This window comes from Diabrotica virgifera, chromosome 6 (assembly GCF_917563875.1).
Source record: "Diabrotica virgifera virgifera chromosome 6, PGI_DIABVI_V3a".
In the NCBI taxonomy this organism is placed as follows: domain Eukaryota; kingdom Metazoa; phylum Arthropoda; class Insecta; order Coleoptera; family Chrysomelidae; genus Diabrotica; species Diabrotica virgifera.
In genome coordinates this window covers 187,322,029-187,346,827 of record NC_065448.1, presented here as the reverse complement: position 1 = coordinate 187,346,827, position 24,799 = coordinate 187,322,029, and the positions used below count along the sequence as shown (strand labels likewise).

Sequence of the window (24,799 nt, the reverse complement as noted above, 5' to 3'; positions counted from 1 at the left end):
CTAACCTTTTTAATCCCCTTTACTTCTTCTCATGGATTGTGTTGTCCTCGGTTCTCCCACACGTGCTCCTCGGATGCTGCTACGGTCTTTCTCCTCCAAACTGTTTCCCAACCAAAAAAACAGCACTCTCCTCTATTTAGTCTCTGACTCGATACAAACAATATCAATCTTCATAATTTCACGATTTTTCCTCTCAGCTCGATATCTTGTGCCAAATTGATACAAACCGGCTACTCGTTCCAGACAGAAACTGGAATCTATTCGGACACGAGGAGATTGTATTTCTCGACTCGATCACGATTTTGTCTCAACAGGAATCTGCTTACACGTCCAACAAATTCACCACTTTACACAAAATTACTATTTTTCAAACTGGACTGCTCCCTTCCGATCTTAATTGCACAGTGAATATTTTTCCTTCCTCAATCTGAGACTCAACCACTCTGTTCTCCCTCCATCCATCTCTTCACCAATCACAAGCATTCTCTCTACACATTACATCCCTACTTTCATTTCTTAAGAACAAATAGTGTTGTATACAAATTTTCTGTCTTGTCAAATTTCCAGGAGATATTAAAATTACTTTTATTCTTACAGTCTAGAAAAACCCTATATCCTAAAACTAAAGAAATTATTTACCGTCGTTTCTTTCTAGGAAACCATTTAGAAACATTCTATTGTCGACTCCAACCGCGAGTATATTCACTTTCTAATACGACCGTATTTTAGTTTATTGTTTGAATTGTATAAGTCCGTTCGTAGACTATCTTTAGCTCTAAAGACTTACTGGTAGATCTTTACCACTAAACATTTCCTCTTTCCACGAAACACTGCTTACGGCTAAATCATATTATTTACAAATTTTGGCTATATACAGGGCGATGAAAATGTACGATCTCGTGGTCTTTGACATAGAATTATTTCTCTAAATTTTTCCCAAAAAAAATATCTAACAATATATATTGACAAATTAGGAGTCGAATGAAATCTTAAAAACCCAAAGATGCTAGTAAATTTGAGATATTTGAACTCGGACTCCCGGTTCCAGCATTACAAGCAAAAGTGCTGTTTTAAAGTCGACGTCAAAGCATAGTCGAAGCGTTGAAATAGTCAAAGCGATTTATCATTCGACGCAAGACGAGAACAAATAAATATATACTTTCTTATACCACTTGTAACGGGAAAAGTTGTAACCGGAAGTGCCAGGTTATGTATATATTATATAGATAATACACATAATTACAACCATAGTATATTATGTGATATACCTATCAATCGACCCATATTGAAAAGTCGAGCTTGAATATTTAGTCCAGTTTTGATGGAGTTCCCAGTTAAAAAGTTATGACCGGAACTCAAAAATGACTCAAAATTACTCAAATGTTATATGAGCCGCTCAGAGGAAAAGTAGTATAAATACATAACTGCATATAACTTATTTCTTGGTAGATCATGACAAAGCAGTGTACACAAATCAATGACAGTGTACACATAAATCGGAGGTAGTAAATCCACTAAGAGCTGGAGAATTCCTAGAAATTTATGCCAAGAGACAGGAAAAGAACTTATAACTGTAATATCACCAAATGAGTGGAAGGAGTATTTTAGCGACCTACTGACAGAAAAAAGAAAGGAATTCGAAACATCAGAACCCGCCCAGGACACAGTAGGAGTAACAGGATCTCCAATAAGGCTATCGACCAATGAAATAAAGAAAGTATGTACCGAAACGGTAAAGCACCACGACCTGGGGGGATTCCAGCCGAGTTGATAAAAAACGGAACTCCAAGACTTTACGAGCACATAAGGAAACTACTACACAGATGCATCAACAACAAAGAAATCCCACAAGACAAGTATATGTCAGCAATATACAAAAAAGGAGATCGAAAACAATGTGATAGCTACAGGGGTATTTCCCTTACACCGACAATCAGCAAAATATACGAAAGGATCTTAAAAAACCGAATAGAAGACGAATAAAAGGAAATGAAAGCAGAAGAACAAGCAGGATTTAGCGCCGGAAGATCTACAATTTATCACCTTTTTGCAATCACACAAGTCATGGAAAAGAAAACAGCGGTTAGCCAAGAGATTCATTTCGTATATATTGATCTGAAAAAGGCATACGACAGTGTACCTCTGGTAAAGTTATGGGAGGAAATGTAAAATACAAATATAAACATAGAAATCATAAAATAATTAAAAAATTTTATAACAACACGACCACGAGAACTAAACAAGGAAACAAACTCACCGAAGGATTTCTGACAAATAAAGGGCTCAAACAAGGATGCTGCCTCTCTCCAACACTTTTTAAAACATATTTGGAAACAAACTCTTAAAAATTGGAAACGGAAATGCAAGAACATGGGACCCTACTAAATGACCATTCACTATATACTCATTGTTTCGCAGATGACCAAATACTAATAGCACAAGAATACGATGATATTTGTTACATGACAAGAAAGCTAAAAGAAGAATACAGGAAATGGGGACTAGAGATCAGTATAGGAAAACCAAATATTTGAATATCGGTGGAACGCAGCAGGACTTAATACTAGAAGGAGGAGAAACAATCAGTAAATGTAACGAATATAAATACCTGGGTATGAAAATCACGAACGATGGAACACTGGACGGAGCCATTAAAAAAATGAAATACTCAGGGCAGGAAAGCAATTACGCTTCTAAACTCAGTACTCTGGGACAAGCAGATAAACAACCAAAACAAGAAAAAGATATATAACGCCGTAGTGAAAAGCATTATAACATACAGCTGCGAAGTATGGCCTATGAAGGAAAAATTAAAACGAATGTTACAGGTCACCGAAATGGATTTCTGGAAAAGAGCTGCAGGAAGATCAAGAAGAGAACATATTACCAATGAACGGATACGAGGAATAATGAAGGTCACACATACAATAAATGACAAAATCAACGAAATACATCTACGATGGTTTGGTCACGTACAAAGAATGCACGAAAACAGAATCCCAAAACAAGTTCAAAACTGGAGACCGCAAGGTAAAAGAAGAAGAGATAGGCCGAGAAAAAGTTGGCAGGCAGGAATAAACAAAGCCATGGATGAAAGAGGTCTGCCAGTAGATCAATGTGCGGACAGAGAGGAATGGCGAATGGGTATCGGAAGACGGAGAACGTTGTAAACCGATAATATATATAGATCATAATTTTTGCATGTTAACGAAATAAAAATTCTCAGTAATACTTACTGAGCCAGTTGTGACAGATTCTTGACAATATTTTATTGACAAAATTTATAAGAGATGCTGAATTTCAATTATCAATCATTGCCTTTTCATTGCCAGATCTTTGTTCCTTTGTAATTAGAAGAATACCATTTCACCAACAAACTTTTTTGAGTTATACCACTTTTCCTCTGAGCGGTTCATATCAATCGCCGCAAAGCTACACGAACAGTTAAAATATCGACCTCCAGTTTTCCTTCAGCCACGCCACGTTGTGTGAAAATCTAGTATTTAATATATTGCACAAGATTTTATACAGGGTGTAACAAAAATACAGGTCATAAATTAAATCACATATTCTGGGAACAAAAATAGTTCGATTAAACCTAACTTACCTTAGTACAAATATGTACATTGGATTTTTTCCAATATATTGAAAACTTGAGAGATTTTTTATTGAAAATGGACATGTGGAGTTGTTATGGCAGGAACATCTTAAAAAAAATAAAAGTGAAATTCCTGCACCCCATTAAAATTTTATGGGGGTTTTGTTCCCTTAAACCCCCCCAAATATTTGTGTACATTTCAATTATATTATTATTGTGGTACCATTAGGTAAACAAAATGTTTTTAAAACTTTTTTTCTCTTTGTAATTTTTAGATTCAGTTTTTCTCGAGATATTTAGAACATTTTGTAAAATCCATCACAAATTTTTACATGGTACCTATATCTCGATAAAAAATTGTTTATCGAAAAAGTACTAAGAGGCAAAACAGTTTGAAAAACATTGTGTTTAACTAATGGTACCACAATAATCATTTAATTGGAACGTACACAACATTTTGTTTAACTAACAATACCGCAGTTAAAATTTAATTGGAACGTACACAAAAGTTTGGGGGGCTTTAAGGGAACAAAACCCCCATAAAATTTTTATGGGGTGTACAAATGTCACTATTATTATTTTGAGATGTCCCTACCGTAAGAATAGCACATGCCTATTTTTGATATATTGGAAAAAATTGATTTTCATTTTGTAAATTCAAAGGGCTGTAACTTTTTTTATGTGCACATTTGTTTTAAGGTAAGTTAGGTTCAATCGAGCTATTTTTGGTCCCAGAATATGTGGTTTAATTTATGACCTGCATTTTTGTTACACACCCTGTATAAATAGAAAAATTGTAACGAATAATTTTACATTATGTTTGATAAATTCACAATACAGCAAAACTTTACTGGACCTAAAAATACTAAAGGCACTAAAGTTTTATAAATTAAATTATATCTGCAAATTTCATAAAAGAGCCCGTAGAATTTTGCATATTAAATAAACTTTCCGGGTTTTCAAATAACCACTACCGCTTTAATAAAACTGAATTAATTTCAAAATTTTACTCATAAAGGAAGCACCAATGGCGGATATGAATAAAACTGCCTTTTGGGCGAAACGAATTAAAATAGTTGGACTATGTTTGGCATCAGCATGAAACAATTTTGAATGTAAACTCCTAAAAACGAAAAGTTAATACCATATAAAATATAAGTAATATTATTAAATGTTACAGATAACATAATAAATAAAACGATTATGCAGGAAAAATGAAGTTCATTCACCAATAAGGTACAAAAAACGGCACAGGAGAAATTCTAGAATATTTGCAACTTTTCCTTTTATCCAGGCGTAGGCGCAAAATTTCGGCTCCAATTGTTTATAAATGTGTTCATTTTTTTTCGAATTATGAGAAAACTAATAAATATTTTTGAAAATTTTAAAAGCAGAATAAAAGATTACATTATAACCGAGGGCCTAAAGTTCCTTATAATGTACAAAAAGTTTCTTTTGAATGAGATATTTGAAATTAAAAATCTCGTAACTTATTAAATATAACAATCATGTAACTTATTAAAATTGACTTTATTGAAGTTTCCAGGGACTTTGGGCCCTCGGTAATAATCTTTCATTCTGCGTTAAAATTTTTTAAAAATACATTTTCGTTTTCTCAAGTTTCCAATTTAAAAGTTTCGGAGCCGAAATTTGCGCCTAGCACCTTAAAAAAATTCAAAGTTTTAAAAAACCGAGATTGAATATTCATATTGGTATCGATTATAAATAAAAGTTATTTAGTGGAAGCTGTAAAATTTACAATTAGACGATATAGATCGGAAGTTTTTCATGGAGATACTCATTAAATAATTCACTAAATTTCAACGAATTACATGATCTTCCTCTTCTTTTTCTTGATCGAGTGCCATCTCCGCGACAAAGATCGGCAATCATCATAACTCTTTGGACTTACGGGATAGCTGCTCTGAAAAGTGCATTTGATGTATATCCATATCATTCTCTGAGGTTGCGCAGCCATGATATTCTACGTCTCACTATGATTATTTTTCCTTGGATCGTTCCCTGGATAATCAAATGGAGCAAGTTTTATTTTTCTCTCCACGTATTATATGATCGAGATACTCCAATTTTCTTGTTGTGATTGTATTCAAGATTCATTAACATTTCGTTGTTCATCCTTTTTAGAACCTCTTTTATGTGACGTATTCTGTAAACGACATTTTCAAAATTCTTTTCTACCCAAGGTCCAAGCTTCCATCCTAACAACTTTACCTGTCTTGTGCAGAGTATTCTTCTTATTTTGTTGAAATTTGCTCTTATTTTTTATATTTTGATTTTAATTTCTTGGAAGTAATCTTGTGGATTTAATCATTATTCCAAGATAGGTTTGCATATTTATGCACTTGTTCTACATTAATTCCGTTTATTAGAATATTCTCGTTATTTCTTCGGAATTTTAGACATTCTCACAAAATTTGTCTTCTTAGCATTCATGGTTAGACTGAATTATTTTCCATACTTCGCTATTCTGGTCATCAGTCTCTGAAGATCTTCAATATTTTTAGCTTAAATAACTGTGTCATCTGCATATCTAATATTGTTAATTCTCCATTTAACTTAATTCCAGCTATTTCACCCTCAAGAGATTTTTCAGTATCTCTTGGAATCTATTTACACTGGAATACGCACTAGAATCGAATTTGATTCACATGGTGTGGTTAGTTTGAAACTATCTTTTTAAAGATTAGCACAGACAAGAACATAAACGGAGTACTATGGGGTAAACAGATAACCAGTAATTCAAAAAAGAGAATATATGGTACGTAGGTAGGTGTAACGACTTACGGAGATGAGAATTGGATAATAAAGTAGATGACATGGAAAGACGAGACCTTAGAGATAGAGAATGGCAAGATGGAAAAGACTGAAATAATTAGGCGTTGAAAGTCAAAGCTTTTCAACCTAATAAAAGTATTAAAAATATTTCTAAAAGATATTTAATTAAAAAATTTATTGGACCATTTTCCTGGTGACACCTCCATGGCTTGTAAAAATTGCAAGTCAGATGGATTCTGCGGTGAAGACAAGAGAGAATTCTAAAAGTTGCAATTCACAACCCCGTCTACAACTTGGTAAATTTCAACGGAAAATATACCTAGTTACTCTATAGGAGTAATAATTTTTCTATTAGTATTACCTCTACAGAGTAACTAGGTCCATTTACTAAGCTGTAGACAGGGTTTTGAATTGCAGCTTTTAGAATTCCCTCTTGTCTTCACCGCAGCATCCATCTGGTTTGCAATTTTAGAAGCCATGGAGCATGGAGGTGTCACCAGGAAAATGGTCCAATAAGTTTTTTAATTAAATATCTTTTAAAAATATTTTTAATACTTTAATTAGGTTGAAAAACTTTGACTTTCATTTAGCAGATGTCTCTAGGTACCTACTCCATAACGTCAGTTTCAGTGCGAGGACAACTCTCGGAGGTTTGTCACATGGTTCAGAGAACAGCAAACCTGCATCTCTCTGCTGATGCCTCCAACAAGAGGCGAAAATCGTCGATTTAAAGTGCTGGTTTGCGCTCTCTGTACTAAGTGAAAAATTAGACAGTTTTGCTTTCTCATTGCAACTGAATAAAAATGGTAAACATTTTTATTTTTTTATTAGGCGTTATTAAACGCAAAAAGTTATCCGCAGCCGCAGTAATCCCTATATAGAAACATTAAAACATACGGCTCATTATAGACGGGATTTTGGACAATAGGAAATGTAGTATAGTTGAAAAGGAAATAAAGTACTTTTGTAGAAGCAGCCCAGTAACAACAATCGACAAAATAGGAAGTGTGTATATTAGGCAGCGAAAAATACTATAAAAAAGAGAAATAAATTAACAGAAAGGTAAAGATTAAAGTGGACCATGTAAGATGAGTCATCGATAGTACGTAGATAAATCAAAACTTTCAAGCTCCATATGTAAAAAAATGGAGATCAGCCTAGAAGATCCTGTAGAAATAATGTAAACCAGATTCTGCAGAAAACATGTGAGGTATATCGTATATCGTAGTTTATGGAATAATAAACTCTAGGGTATAGATTTACAACGTATGCTGCACCAATTTAACATAATCGCCAGAAAATTTAACATGTTAATTTCCTCAAAAGAGACAAAATGCATGGTTATAACAGCAGATCCAATTAGATGTAAATTGATCCAATAAGATCCAAAATGATAAAGTTTAAATCCCTAGGCATCTTACTATCTAGCTCCGGAAGGCTCGAAACAGAAGTGAAAGATCAAGTGAATAGAGCAAACAGAGCCGTAGGTTGCCTGAATGACACAATATGGAGAAATAAAAATATCGGAAAAGAAATGAAAGGCAAAATTTACAAAACAGTCATCAGACCAATAATGACATACGCAGAAGAAACACGACCAGATACTGAGAGGACAAAAAGATTGCTCGAAACAGCGGAGATGAAAACCCTTTGAAAAATCGATAATAAGACTCTATGGGACAGAGCTAGAAGTATAGATATACAACGAAGATGCAAGGTGGATAACATTAATAACTGGGTAAGAAGCAGAAGAAGAATAGAATGGAATGACCACATAAGCCGAATGACAACAAATAAGGTAGTCAGAACAGCGAGAGACGGTTCCCCAATAAGAAGACGATCAGTAGGAAGATCACGAAAACGATGGAACGAGAACTTACTAGAGGCACATTGAAAAAACAGATATAGTCATGTCTATACAAAAAGAAGAAGAAGAAGAAGAAGAAGAAGAAGAAGATGCTATAGAGAAGGACGTTTCTCAGATAGAGTGGTTACATGTAAATTAAAACCGAAAAAAAATTTTTAGTGCCCAGATTTAGCCATGCGGGTCTTACTCCCTCTAAGGGGAAAATTCACTCATTCCAGATGACTCATTCAAAAGGATTAACCTCTGGTGGAACTCTTTCCATGTTATCGAGAATAGGTGACTTGGTATGCTGGAGTATTACCCAATTACAAATCTGGCCGTCGAGAGTAATTCAGCTTTCTGGATGGTCTTATAGAGATGTTCATTCACACCCACTCTTTTGTGTTTTTTAGGAGGTTCTTTGGAATGTTTCCAGTTGTAGAAAGTATAATAGGTATTGTATGGGTAGTTTGCATTCTCCATTATCTGCGTATTTGAATTTCCAAATCTCTGTACTTGGTGATTATGTTGTTTGTCTTGTCAGTTTATTAACTAGTATGATATTTGGTCCATTTTTATTTATTTAGCGTATGGCACCTGACACATTTACATTTACATATATTTTGTATAAGACAATACATAGGTTCACAACCGCACATCTAACTTATTTACATAGTCTATCGACTCTGGAGTCGCCATCAGGAAATCCTCTGACCTGCAATGATGTAATATTGTGGGACACTGTTCTATGATGTGATAGATGGTGTGTGGTTGTCCACAGTCACAGAGTGGGGATGGTCGTTTACCCAATTTGTGCATCATGTAACCACATCTGCCGTGTTGTGTTCTGATTCGGTTCAGCACAGACCATGTGTTGCGTGATAAGTCAAAGCCTGGTGGTGGTCTTGTCTATTAATGTGCTACTGTTTGGTCTCTGAGCACAGTGCGGTCCCATCATAACTTGTATAGTTGTCATTCTGAAGTATACTCTCTGGGACGTATTGATCATATGAGAGATGGTTCATTTGGAGAAGTCCTAGTTTAATAGCTATCTTTTGGTGAAATATCCTTCCTATAAAGTCATGCCGTTCCTGGTTTTCAGTTGCAGAAAATGCCTGGCACACCCCCGTAAAATGATGGATGGTTTCTTAGGCTTGACATCCATATCGGCATTAGTAGTTTTGATCCTGAATATCTTTGGCGATATATTTCAGGTAATGTTTGGTGTGCATAACCTAATTTTTGGTGTGTATAACCTGATTTTGAATTACTGGTGATGGACCTCCTGTGTCAGAGAACATCTGTCCTGATGTCGACAGTTCGACACTATATTTTCCACATAGTCTTGACTCACTTCATTTGGATGTCGCCCGTCCAGAGGTTTACCCATCCTAGTGCAAATATTTTCGTCCCTAGTAAGGCGGTTTATACGCATTTCTCGTTCCCTCAGCTTGACCGGTGTTATGTGTGTCATCTAGTGCACAAATCGCTCTATGAAGAGTAGACGTATCAGCCTTTATCTGAAAACAATTTCTAAAACTAATAATCTGTTTATCTAATTACTCACTTATATCCGTAAGTCCTCATCCTTTTAAATACCGCGGTAATGTCGTTCTTTCTAATGCTCTTCGAGGATGGTGTTTTTATGCCTTGCTGAGGTGTGTTCGTACTTTTCGCTGAAGATTTTCTATATCTGTGTTTGTCCACTTCATAATACCAAAAGGATAGCTAAGCGCGGAAAATGCGTAGGTGGTTAGTGTCTTAAACAAATTTACTATTATTATTCATTATAATGTCTTCTTTTTGAGAGTTTATATATTATTGTATACACTGTCGAGTTAACATTACTTTACATAAAACCTGTATTGTTACTGGACCGTATCCCAAACATAACCTGTATAAATAATTGATAGCTGTCTTTCATGATTAAATGAAATTTGCCACAAAGGATTACCATTTAAATATAGTGCAGTAATTGTTTTGAAAAATCCTGCTGCAAAGAATTTACATTGTTTTGATCTACTTTAGTGAGCGCACGCACAACTGGTAGATCCCACGAAACCACAACAATTGCAATTGGCGTAAAATAAAAGGGGATCTGCTCTACTTGAGCAATTGCATTTTCATATCTATAGCGTGATTAATTTTACTACAACAATCTGTGACGACACGAGCATAGAAATTCTTGTTTTGGTTTCGGTCAGTGTGAAGGATGTTCAAGAAGGGACATCACCAGAGGCGTAGAAGAATTTTACTTTTTATTTTTTATGTATCAATGTATTAATTTTAGTTGATTATTTTATTTGCCATTCTATTTGTTTTTAATAGTTATTTTTCTATAACCGTGTTAAAAATGCAATTTTTAGCACTCCATAGGAACGTTAAAAATGCTACATTAAGGCACTAGTGCTTTAAAATTTTTAAGACACTGCAGTTAAAAGTGAATTGTCAAATTGTGAAACGTCAAAATATTTATATATAGTTCATTTATTAACATTAATATTAATAGTACAAGTTGCGCAATTTGAAAAAGGTGGTTTAAAAGGTTTTTTAAAATTTAATTTAAACTGTATTATTGCATTTTTAACACTTTTGTAGAAAAAACAAATTTATGTAACGGTATACAGTGGGTGATCATGTTATTAGAGCCACCCAGTAAAATTCAATGTTTTAGAGGAAGGGTATATAATTGAGCTGTATCATATATTAATGCATTTGTTTCCATTTGGCTGTCTTGATACACTTTATAAAAGTGCAATAAATAGTCTGACAATAGTGGTAACACGCATGTGTGGCAATGCGTGACTCAGATGCCATTGTTTGTCAGTGTTGCCCAGCCTAGCTTGCAACTCGTGTGCCTATTATTTTGTATCCTTGTTGTTTAGAGCTATAATAAATTTTGTGAGTTTCCATTGCTCTCTAGTGATATTCTTACAGTCCTATACTATATTTTGTAAATTTAGTAAAAATTGCGCATTCGTTACACTAGTGGTATCGGAACATCATGGGAAATCCAAAGACATCTCACCAAGGAAAACAGCAGAAATAAAAACTTTAATATTCAATGCTAATCACTCCAACAGAAACATAGCATCCATTTCTAAAGTTTCAAAGGCAACGTGGACCGTATAAAGAAAAAACTTACATACCATTATTAAACAAAAGTAAAATTTTCTGAGCTGGCTCTAATAATATGATCACCCACTGTAATATTTTCGCTAAGAATTTTTAGACATTCCCCTCGAGTGTAGACAACCAGTTCTACCTTTTACGGGTCATAGGTTTTATGGGTTCAGCAATTAACAAAAATTTTGTATTTTATAATTTTTTATAACGTTTGTAGAAAAAATATTGTATGGTATACGTGTTAAAAAAGACATTTTTAAGTACATTTTACATTTTTAAGACAGTTAAAAAGTACATTTTTAAGGCACTCATGTGAATTGCAGAATTCGCTTCGCTCATTCTGCAAACTTTCACATGCGTGCCTTAAAATTGTACGTTTAACACTTATATCATGAGAGTTACTTATGATTGCACTTTTAACAATTATATCATAAATAACTATTATGATATAAGTGTTAAAAGTACAATTTTAAGACACTCTATAAATAACTATTATGATATAAGTGTTAAAAGTACAATTTTAAGGCACTCATGTGAAATGCAGAATTCGCTTCGCTCATTCTGCAAACTTTCACAATTTTAAGGCACGTATGTGAAAGTTTGCAGAATGAGCGAAGCGAATTCTGCAATTCACATGAGTGCCTTAAAAATGAACTTTTAACACGTATATCATACATTATTATTTCTACAAACGTTATAAATTTATAAAATACAATATTTTTGTTCATTGCTGAAACCTAACCCATGACCCGTAAAAGGTAGAAATGGTTGTCTACACTCGAGGGGAATGTCTAAGAATTCTTAGCGAAAATATTATACCGTTACATAAACTTGTTTTTTCTACAAACGTGTTAAAAATGCAATAATACAGTTTAAATTAAATTTTAAAAAACCTTTTAAACCACCTTTTTCAAATTGGGCAAGTTGTACTATTAATATTAATGTTAATAAATGAAATATAAATATTTTGACGTTTTACAATTTGACAATTCACTTTTGACTGCAGTGCCTTAAAAATTTTAAAGCACTAGTGCCTTAAAGTAGCATTTTTAACGCTCCTATGGAGTGCTAAAAATTGCATTTTTAACACGGTTGTACAAGAAATATTTTTTGAGTTGTATTGCTTATAATATACCGTATGAACTTTAAATTATTTTTTGCTGTAGATAGAAAGATTCAATAAGGTAGCTTTTCGCCTATTCCACTGCCACCTTTCAGATTAATTATGATTCTCTACCCCCGAGTATATTCTATGGCCTGACCCTTTTTAAAAAGTCTAATAACTTCGAGACTGCACCTTCCATGTAGCTATTTGCAGGTGATCCTTCTTCACCTAATGCAAACAACCGGTCACTTGTTAGGCTGTCATATTCACTCAAAATGTGCTGTACTGTTTTTTCTGCTGGGTTACAGAGTTTGCATCGGTTCTTATCTGGCATCTACCTAATCACATCAGCTTCAACTACCTATTCAGCTTACAGTGTCCTGTTAGCAGACCTAGTATGGCTTTAACTGTTTTACTGTCTTTGATTGCCTTTGATCTGCCGTAAATGTTTAGCTTGTCTTTGATCTGGTTAGTTACTCCACCATTCTAGAGATTTGCGAACTACCCACTTTCTTAGAATAGAATAGAAATATGCTTTATTGTCATGAACAATTGTACAGTTTTATCGAAAAAGCTTACAAAAAGTCAAGAAAACAAAACAATAACAATTCAATTTACTTAAATTACATAAATCGTCAGTATAAATTAAAAAAATAATAATAATGAAGTTAAACAGTTAATCAATAACAAATTGCATAGTCTACCTAGTAGTTAAGTTTAAAAGATTATCTGCTGCATATGACACCCAAATATAGATGAAAAATAATAATAAAAATACTACTTGTGCAAAGGGTACTGTAATTTCTTAGTTATTGACTACTTAGTTATCTACTGCATATTATGGTCTTTTGGATAAGTAGGCTTTTGTCAGTTTACGGAATTTGGGGAAAGATGCTGCAGATTTAAGTTGTAGAGGGAGATGGTTGTAAAGTTTTTTTGCGGAATATAATATAGATTTCTTTACTAACTCAGATGACGGGGTCGGTAAATAGACGTCAAAGGTAGAATTTCTCGTGAAGTAGTCATGATTAGGTCTTGGTAGCCTTGTATCCTTTATTGTTACTCCCATTGCATTGCTGCAGAAGGGTCCCAGTTCGACGAACGGCATTGATGACTCTTTTTTGGACACTTCAACTGGCACATTAGCTCAGAATAGACCTCTACGGAATTAAGTGCCTTAATCACTGCCTAGGTATCCATGAAGATGGTAGTTATACGGTTCGTTCTTTTCTGTCTATTTCTTCCACACTATGATGAGTTGCCGTTATTTTCGAATGGAAACTTGTAATATCCTTAAATAGACCTACCGGGAAATGTATCTCTTACGTTGTCCCTACTGTACCGGATCCTACATCGTCCAATGTTTTTATGCCATCAATGTACCAGAGTAACTTCCAATTTGTCTCTGACGACGATTTTATCCTAGAGAGTAAAAGTCTTTTATGGACATATTTTTGAGATCATCTACCAGGATTAGAGTTAGGTTAGATTAAGCCCAAAGTAGAGGTAACAGAACTCCTCCTTGTAGAACGCCTTAACTTGTTCTTTATTAATTAGTTGCTTTACCCGTAGTGAATATTACAATAATTATATTCTGGAGGGATGCCTTTATCCATCTGCATAGTACCGCAGGTTTGCTCTTAAATATTTAAAAAAGTTGCCATTGCTAAATCTTTTTCCTCCATTGACTTTGAAGTAGGTCTAGATTTGCCAGGTTGGTATGCATATTGATCATTGCTTATAGGCTTATCTTTTAGTACTTCATCTCTTCTGTACATGACATTAGTGTTAGGTCTGATACTTTACCTTCCTTAAACAAGTATATGACTTGCCATATTTCCGTTACGGCCCCTCATACTAAACTAACTTTGAGGAGATTGCATATACACGTTGTATCAATATACCACTGATGCCGTATGTAAAAGTGTCGGATATAATATGCCATGTGTCCCTGGAGACTTGTATGCCTGAAATTTACTAATATATGGGGCAAAGGTACGCACGGGGCAAAGGTACCCACTTACATTTTTCAGTAACTTCTTATTTGGCGACAACATCTTGTGGCATATTTTTGTACTACTCAGTAGCATTGGATGAGAAACTTTAGAGCAATCAGGGCGAATACAACAACAAAAATGAGGTAAAAATTATTTTTGTACCTTTTGATCTAATTTTTCTTAAAAAATGATTTATTCTAATTCTAAATCTTTCAAACTCAGATTATTATTGGTTAGACATATTGAAAGTTTATTGTTAGAAGACTTCTTCTACATGGCAGTTTGAAGTTCACATGTGCATATTTTCATATTGAGGTTAGATATATTATTGGTTGCCGGATGGGGCAAAAGTACTCACACAAATGGGGCAAACGTTTGCAGTGCGTACCTTTGCCCCCAGTGAGGTAGACTTGGTAAATGCATGTTTCAAGTCAATCTTCAAAGTGAATATCAAGTTTAGCTTGATATTCTATCAGATAATTTTGTCTTAATTGCAAAATGTCTCAAATCCGCAAAAGTACGCACATGCGTACTTTTGCCCCATTGGGTGGGACAAAGGTACGCATTTACATTTTTTTTTTCAAAAAGTTATCAACACTACAAAAATAATATTGAAGAATTTCCATTTGCCTAATATGTTTACAAAATATATCAATTTCACTTTCATCTATATTTTGTGCCAATTCAAGCATTAGGAGATTCACTAGAGATGAAAATTTAGAAAATGCGTACCTTTGCACCTACCTACCCTATATATATTGTCAGTTTGTCACGTCCTGTGCGACGTTGTCCGACGCCTAAGAGACAGTTCCGTCGGTTGTTCCAGTCCTCATTGGGTAATCAATCCTCTTTCGCTCATAGATCTTTCTATACCACCAATCCAAGATTTTTTCGGTCTTCGTCTTTTTCGTTTTTCCCTTGGTACCCATCTCACTGTCTATTTAGGGAGCCTTTTCTCGTTCATCCTTTGAACGTGCCCGTACCAGGTTAATTGTTTCTTCTCTACGAAGTCAGTAATTGTTCTTGTTACACCCATTCTCTCTCTTATTATTTCATTTCGAATCCTCTCCAACTTTGATCTTCTGTTTGATCGTCTTAATGCGTTCATCTCCGTAGCCTCTAGTTTTCTCTTTTGATATTCTTTAATCCTTCACGTTTAAGAACCGTACATCAATGTGTTTTTTATCAACGTATTAAAAATGTCCCTTTTCGTTGTTTTCTACCTCTTTACTTCACAATATTCCATTTAACGAATTAATTATTCTTCTGGCTTTATATATTCAGTTTGTAATGTCATCATCATCTGTTCCTCCTTTGTTAAACAATACTCATATGTAAGTATAACGTCCGCATGTTTTATTGTTTCATTATTCTCCATAATCAAATCGGTTATTTCTTCACCAATACATAAATATTGTGTTTTGTTCATCTTCATGTGTAGACCCCATTTTTCATATTCCTCCTTTAGTTTACGCGCCATATTTATATTCCAAGTCCAAATTGCCATTGCCAAATTTATTAATAGGTCATTTAATGCCTAATTGCACCAACACATCTTAAGCTACAACAGCTTAGGCCAGTTTAGTTTATAGATAGGGCTGCTTTAAGTTCCACTTCTGACGTTGCACCATTATTTTCGATTCTTATCTCAGCAACCCACGTGGCAATCCGTTGTGACAAGCTGATGCCACGCGTGTGTTTCGTAAACTGAGCTTAAGGCACGTCTTAAGCTTAAGATGTGTTGGTGCAACCATACATTTTTTCGGCTTAATTTTGGGAATACTGTGGCTTTTTTTCAATTTACATAACTTGGCCTAGTCGACCATTGTTGGTTTGCCTATCTGCATCATTCAGAATTGTTGAGGCCGGAAAGTAAGTGTTTGTGAGTTCTCTAAGACAGTCGTCTTTATGATAGCCTATTTCTATTATATGGTAGCTCCATATTTCGTCAGGATTTTATGGATTCGAGTGTATGCTGGGATATCTGTAATGTCTTCTCCAAACTCTCTTCACGAATTCCTCTTGGTTTTCCAAATTTCTGTATTGTATAGCGTTAGCTTATAGGCATATTATAGGTGTAGAGGCTTATATGCTAGGCATCCTAGTCTTGGCTAGTTTCGGATTTATTTTAAAACAAAACTGAATAATGAAAGGAAGATTCGAAAACTATAATACCTTTTCCACGTGATAGTAGGAACAAAGTATCAGCTTCTGTAGAATATCATACAGGGAAGGATTTTTGGAAAGCCCCGTATTTAAAGGCGACAAATGTTATATCTGCGCAATCTTAGTGGGTGGTTTAATTGCTGGTATAACCTACTTTTTAAAGTAGTTGTAAATATAATATAAATAGTGATGATGATCTCCACCTTCGAAAGAATACGACGCCTTAGGAAGATGAAGAACCAACTCCATGCTCTTACTTGTAAGACTTCGAAGACCCCAAGGGCCGATCCAGAGAGGTGGCCATGGGGGCCACGGCCCCTCCCGAGATTATTGTTGGTCGTCGTCTCTCACCTAAGCACTACGTGCCTCATTAGAGCAAGGATGAAATACATCCACATGTTTTATAATAATCTTAAGACATCGACATGGCGCATAGTTCATAATGTTAAATATGTTACGTAGCAATGTAATTTAAAGGTTTTCACACCTACTACAGTAGCTAGATTCAAATACCTACATGTAGCTACACTTGTACACTGGACGTTCACACTGAAGATGGTCAGTTTCGACCAAAAACGTTTTGTGTTTTTTGTGATTTTCCATTATCGTTTGGATAAAATTAAGAGACGTTTTAATAAATTCGTATACCTACATAAAACAGAAGTGTTTAGTTCATACTACGTTGGTAAAAATATAAATTTAGACCCCAAGATCCCAAGACTACCACACTCGCATCAAGTTTTCTTAATTCTTTAAGCACATTTGAGTTTCTAGTGTCAATGATTTCATCGATTGACATACTAAAATTATCTTTGTCACTAAGCCGACGTCTACAAACAAAATCTCTTGATGCAAATCTGGCGATTAAGACTGTTTCCATTACCATGTCGACTTTGAAAGATAGAAGATCTAACTGCGAAGAAAGTTTTAGTAGGATCTTTACCAAAGTTAAAGAATTAGCAGACGAATTGGATGTTAAGGTGAATTAACCTAGATTTGTGGGTAGACAGATTATCCAGGTGGCCCAGAAAATTATTAGCAACATTCAATTTACATGCCTCTTCTAGATAATGTTTTTACCGATTTAACGCCTAGACTATATACCGTTGGAATGCAAGGGGCTACGGGGAATTATTTTCACACTCCTATCTGATTCCCAAGGAGAAAAAGAACTATTAAAGTGGAAATATTAAAATATTTGAAGAGCGTAGTTTCACCTATCATGGACATTGGTGATACACAAACAAACATTATTCTATTAAGGAGCGAACTTGATTTATGGAGAAATCATTGGAAGAACGAAAAAGAGAGAAATGCAAAATTGCCAGATGGAGTAAGAAAGGTGCTTGACGTTTATTACGCCAATATTTTTCTATAATTCACAACTTTCTAAAAATCTTGGCTACTCTTTTTCATCTAAATTTTATCATATATCATCTTCTTCTTCTTCTTTTAGCCCATTTCTATCCAACTTTGGTCATAGAGCTTCCCCAAATCTTTCCATTTCCGTCTGTCCTTGGCTGCGTTTTTTCCAGTGAGTTCCTGCAGATTTTAAAATATCGTCCTTCCATCGCACCTTAGGTCTTCCTCTTCCTCTTCTTTCTGTCCACGATCTCCAGTTTTGTATTTCAGCATTCCATCTTTTATCTTCCTGTCTCGCATTGTGGCTCGCAAATCTCCATTTTAACCCTTTTATATGTTCAGTTAAATTTTTTACATTTGTTTTCTCTCTTATCCATTTGTTTGACTTTCTGTCTTGTAGTTTTATTCCCAACATGGAAGGTCATATCTACGTCTATCTACGAATATCATTTAATTATATATCATATCAAAAATCTATTTTATAAACTAAACTATATTTCTTTCTTTGCACTTGTTGGACTTCATGGGGTTTAGATTAAAATTTGCTGATTTTTCGTTGCTAGACAAATATTAATACTTAATATCGATAAGTTTTGAATGTTTTTATGGCACTCAAAAGTGTGTGAAAAGTGCCTTAAAATTCACCATTTAACCCTAATTTTTTTAAAATTTCCCCCAGAACCCATGGTACCCCCCAAAAAAAGTTCATGGCCCCTCCCGAAAATCGGTCCTGGATCCGCCCTTGCAGGACCCTATCCTGATTTCTCTATCAGAATACAAAATATTAATAAATTAAACAAATTTTGTTTTTGTTGTTTGGTAATAAATTCTTCTAATAATTTGATTTTATTTGACTCATTCACATTGACAATTCAGGCATATACACTGAGCGGCACAAAAAATGGCCACCCCACAAAATGGGTAATTTTTGATGTTGTGCATTTTCTAAATCTGTTGTCCGATTTAAGTGATTTTTTTAACATTTTATAACCTTATTCTTTAACAATGTCGCTGTAATAAAATTATTGCTAGACAGGTAAATGATCATTGTATACCGGGTGTACCAATCAAACTGTGTTTTATTCTCAAAGTTCACCACACCCTGTGTAATAATCTAGCATTTATAAAATATTGAAATTAAAACCCAACTGTAGCCGCAGGTTTTCTTAACATTCTGTTTTTTGATTTATTCGCTTATGTTGGATAATAAAAAAGTTAGGTACTTTAACAACTAGCCATGTTCTTCATTAATACAGGGTGTTTCTAAATAAGTGCGACAAACTTTAAGGGGCAAATCTGCATAAAAAATAATGGCCGTTTGCTTTATAAACACATGTCGGCAAATTATTCGTTTCCGAGATACTGGCTGTTGAACTATTTTCTTACAAACTGACGATTTATTTATTGCTATAAAACCGGTTGATATATGAAAATGAAATTTGGTAGGCTTTAAGATACATTTATTGCACATTTTTTGACATGCAATTAAGGATTTTTAATTCTCCATTGGGCGATTAGGGGTAATATGACGGGTAATATTACCCGCATGCACGCCAATGGTGAATATAAAATTCTGAGTTGTACGTCAAAAAATGTGCAATAACTGTATCTTAAAACCTACCAAATTTCATTTTCATATGCATTTGCGACATGTGTTTATAAAGCAAACTGCCATTATTTTTTTATGCAGATTTGCCCCTTAAAGTTTGTCGCACTTATTTAGAAACACCCTGTATTAATTAAGTACATGGCTAGTTGTTAATGTACCTAACTTTTTTATTATCCAACATAAGCGAATGAATAAAAAAACAGAATATTAAGAAAACCTGCGGCTATAGTTGGGTTTTAATTTCAATATTTTATAAATGCGAGAATATTACACAGGGTGTGGTGAACTTTGAGAATAAGACACAGTTTGATTGGTACACCCGGTATACAATGATCATTTACCTTTCTACCAATAATTTTACTACAACGATATTGTTAAAGAATAAGGCTATAAAATGTAAAAAAAATCACTTAAATCGGACAACAGATTTAGAAAATTCACGACATCAAAAATTACCCATTTTGTGGGATGGCAATTTTTTGTGCCGCTCAGTGTATTAGGTATACATTTTAAAGTAGATAACTTTACGATATCACCAATATTTAGGTATTGCATTCTTGGGACGACTTTCAATATGATATGGAGTAATATAAATTTCAGTGCCTTAAATTATTAAACAAATTTTGATGAGTTTTTGCAAAGACAATGACGTCGACTTTGCAAAGTAACAAGACACTTGCTCAACACACACATTACACACATGACACTAGGTACCTAACTGCAAAAATTCACCGTATCTACCATGCCAATGGCCATTAGTTGTCGAGGCATTATCTAAAGAAAAGAAAAAAAAATTGATGAAGATCGTTATGTTTTAAAAATGAATACCTCAACACCTTTATACAAGCATTCCGAATATTATCAATTCAGTTCTATTATTTATTAGAAGTAGGTATATAGAACTTAATAAAAGAAACTATGAACCAAGCTACAGCTACATAGGTACTACCTAAATGAAAATGAAACACTGTACCATTAAGCAGGGGGTCAAACAGGGAGACACTCTATCACCCAAACTGTTCACCTTAGTTTTGGAGGGCGTGTTTAAAAATCTAAATTGGAAATATAAGGGAATAAACATCAATGGCCGCTACCTCAGTAATCTACGATTTGCCGATGACATAATTCTGAAAACTACTGACCCACAAGAACTTCAAACCATGCTTTCAGAACTACACACAGAATCTTCTAAAATAGGACTGAAAATGAATTTAAACACAACAAAAGTCATGCACTCCTAAGAAGCCGTGAAAATAAGAAACGACGTTTATGATACATGACAACGAGTTTTTGATGCATGCATTATTCCGATATTAATATATGGGGCACAAACATGGACAATCACAAAAAAGAATATGAACATACTCAGAGTCACTCAACACGCGATGGAAAGACCAATGCTTGGCATATCACTTAACGACAGGAAAACAAACACATGGATAAGACAGAAACCCAAACTCACCGATGTGGTACAAAAATCATTAAACATGAAATGGGAATACGCTGGACATGTAGCTAGGAGCCATCTAAACAAATGGCACAGAACAATTCTAACCTGGAGACCATACCAGCACAAAAGACCCAGAGGCAGACCTACTATGAGATGGACGGATGATCGGAAACGAACTACCGGGAAAAATTGGCTACAAGAAGCGTACAACAAAAAACAATGTAAAGTGAGACTTGAAGAGGCTTATGTTCAGATGTGGGCGTGAATGGCTAGACGAAGAAGAAGAAGAAGGTATATAGAATCACCGGAGCTAAGATATACCTATATTTTCCCATGAAATATATAAAACGGCAATAGAGAAAATGCCACGTTGAAATAAAATAAAAAAAATAGTGATAATTTTCTAATTAAATAAATAAAATTTACAGTTTGCCTTGGTTCTGAAAGATTAGTTAGTAAGATATTGTAAATCCCCAATCATTGGAAATATTGATTACTTTTTGTGTATCTCTTTTATTCGTTAATAAACATTGTTTTCCTATTTTTGACGGCGAGATAATCGTGTCATCATCAAAAATAAATTACTTGGATTAATTTTAAATTAATAAAAAAATACAATATTCTAAGAACACTATTGACGAAGTTTTTTAATTATTTGTAATATAGTATATCAATGTAGAACACACAATGTTTTCATTTTTACTGTAACTATGTGTAAACTTTTATTTATAATAAGTGTCGCTAAACATCCCAGAAGAAATTTTTAATCACAAAAATTATTGGAAAAATTGCTAGTTTGAAAGAATAATAAGAAAGTTATTTTAATAACAGTTTATTAAAAGTAGTAATGATATAGCACAACTTTAAAAATAGATTTAAAAAGAAATCAAAAGTAAATTTGCATCCAAAAAAAGTTTAAACATCTACTGCATGTGGTTTTGCTTTCGATTTTATTACCTAACACATGCCAAGCGACCTTTTTTCGTAAATTCCTTAAACTTGGTAATAAATCTGACACACGGGGAGTTTCTGACCTTCCAGAGCCCCTCTGGTACCGGCCTTGGCAGGGACCACACGTTATTGACCAAAAGACTCGAAGAGAGGGGTACCAAAATCAGTGGGAACAGGCCTCACGTATAAAAGTAAACTAGTGTAAGTGAATTGGTAACAGTTTTTGAAGCCACGCCATGATTTCGAAGTGTATCATCGTTCTTGCGCTCGTCGCCCATGCGGTACTCGGCCGTACCACCGGTACTTCCGCGCAAAACGCCGTACACGAAGCGGCGCCTAAACCCGAAGGGAATTCTTATGTCAGTGACTTTCGGTATATGTATAAAGTGTATCAAGAATGTGCTGCTACCGACGTAATGTCTTGTTTAAAACTCAAGCTGGTCGCTGCATTGGACCGCGCTGCCAAGTCGTACACAGAACTACCCTTATTTGAAGGAATTAAGTTCGTTAAGGACCCTCAAGCTGCTTCTGCCCCTGCTGAAGTTAAAACTGAAGCCGAAATCGAAGCGAACCTTCCAAGGTCCTTGGACGAAAAAGAAAATGCCTTGGATAGCATCTTAACCGACAGAGTATCCAACTTCTTAGGTTCACACACCCTTCAGGTAAAATTTATTATTATTAAGACTAATTTAAAAAAAATTCTTTTTATTTGAAAAAATATTAAATTTAACGGTAAAAAAGAATTAAGGAAAAATACTAAAAGGATTTTTTTTCGAAACATTATCAACTACCTAGTATGGTAGTAAAGGATTTTTTTTTCGAAACATTATCATATACCTACCATATATTTTGTTTTATTATTTTATTTTTGTGGAATATCACTTTTGTCCAAAAAGTATTTTATAAATTTTATACTACTTGTTCCATAATTTATTATATATTTTTTGTGGCCCTTACTAAATGACGTAATTTCCTTCTGAAAATTTTAAAGTAGAAGATTTTTGTAAAATCTTTTTACCATTTTTATTACCCATTTTTTTTACCAATTTTTGATTTGTGAAAAATATATTATTTTTGTTACAGATCAAGTTACCAAGCACTTCCGAAATGCAAGAAGAGGGCCGTGGAAAGAAAAAGAAGGGAAACCAGGGTCTCCTTCTCTTGCCTCTTATCTTGGGAGGTACTCTAATTCCCTTAGCCCTTGGTGCCCTAGCCCTTTTGGCCGGAAAAGCTCTAATTGTGTCTAAATTAGCCCTGGTTCTGGCTGGTATTATTGGATTGAAGAAACTTCTTTCTGGACATGGTGGTAGCGACAACGGCCATGTTGAAGTTTACAGTGCAGGACACTCTGGTTGGGGAAGGTCGTACAATAAGGAGGAGGCACAGAATATGGCGTATCAGGCGTATGCCCCGAAAACAACGACATAAGTTATTGTATAGTAAAGATTATTTATTTTAATTTATTGAATCCTGACTCAACTCTGTAAGACTTATTTAATTTAATAATAATTACAAATTTTGTTATAATGTGTTAATTTATTTATTCTATATACTTTCACGTAACTCTTATTTCTTTTCAGAAAGTTTTTTAGCTCATACACAAGTATTTACACTTCAGCTCCTGAAGATGTGGTTCATTGATTAGGTTTTCTATGTGTGCAGTTTGTCAATAAGGTTCAGACAACTAATGTCAGATGTGTCTATAAGAGTTGGAATACACGTTTTTTTAGGCTTTTACCATTAGAGTAGTTTTAATTTTCTTTTTTGATTTTTCTTTAAATTTTGTTATAATACTTTTCACTTTTACAGTATATAATTTTATGAATTTTTCTTTTACAATCTTTTTGTATAATCTATTACTCCACTTATTTTATGTATTCATTCTCAGCATTTTTCTGACAGATTCAAATCCATACAGTTTTCTATTTTATAAAAATATTTGTTATTTTGTTTATTTCATTTACATTGTTTATTTCCTTCTGCCTTTTACTACATTTATCGATTTTTTAAAGGTCAGTACCTAGAAGCTATCTCAATCCATTAAATTATTTTCTGTGTTGCTTTATTTTGGTGTCTATAAAACTTTTTCCCTATTTTGATATATTATATAATGGATTTCTACGGCTGTCGCCGCCTCTCCATATCCAAATTCCAATTTTTTCTATCGTAACACATATCTTCATCTAATTGCCTCGAATCCATTGCATCCTGAATATTGTCGCTCCAGCTTCTCCGTGGTCGTCCTCTTTTTCTTCTCTCCGGTGGGACCCACTCCAATATTTTTCTCGGCCAGCTAGTCTCATTCATTCTTTTAACGTGACCGAACCTTGTCAGAATGTCTCTTTTCAATATCGTCTATTATAGTTTTTCCACCTTCATAATATGTTCTCTAAATTGTTTCATTTCTTACATGTTTTAATCTTGAGACCTGATAACTTCTCCTCAAAAATTCCATTTCTGTACTAAGTAGCTTCTTTTTATTTCTTGCACTTATGTCCCAAACTTCTGCACCGTAGATTGTAACGCTGTTCATTATACTTTCATACATTCTTCTCTTTGTTTCCTTCCTGATATCTTTGTCCCATAAAATTGAATTGAGGGATCTAGTGATGCTTCTACCTTTTCCTCACTATTTCCTCGTTTGTTAAATATAGCTCCCAAATATTTGCATTGTTTCACACCAACAATAATTATGTCCTTTTTCCAAAGGTAGATTTCAATGTCTTCGCTTGCTACTATGAAGTATTCTGACTTGTCCATATTTATTACTAATCCTGCCTGTTGGTAATGTTC

General features: G+C 34.2%; 1 protein-coding gene across 1 annotated transcript; it reads left to right on the top strand.

Annotated features, from left to right (window-relative positions):
- Nucleotides 1–22,210: 22,210 nt before the first annotated feature.
- LOC114332897 (uncharacterized) lies at nt 22,211–23,533 on the top strand. The gene is made up of 2 exons (XM_028282683.2): nt 22,211–22,668; nt 23,090–23,533. The coding sequence occupies exons 1-2, from the start codon at nt 22,243–22,245 to the stop codon at nt 23,432–23,434; spliced, it is 771 nt and encodes a 256-aa protein (XP_028138484.2). The 5' UTR covers nt 22,211–22,242; the 3' UTR covers nt 23,435–23,533.
- The last annotated feature ends 1,266 nt before the right edge of the window (nt 23,534–24,799 follow it).

Bases quoted from the DNA above. Each gene is read 5' to 3' on its own strand.
- LOC114332897 (XM_028282683.2), top strand. From the start codon at position 22,243: ATGATTTCGAAGTGTATCATCGTTCTTGCGCTCGTCGCCCATGCGGTA. The intron at 22,669-23,089 runs GTAAAATTTATT...TTTTTGTTACAG, and splicing joins TAGGTTCACACACCCTTCAG to ATCAAGTTACCAAGCACTTC.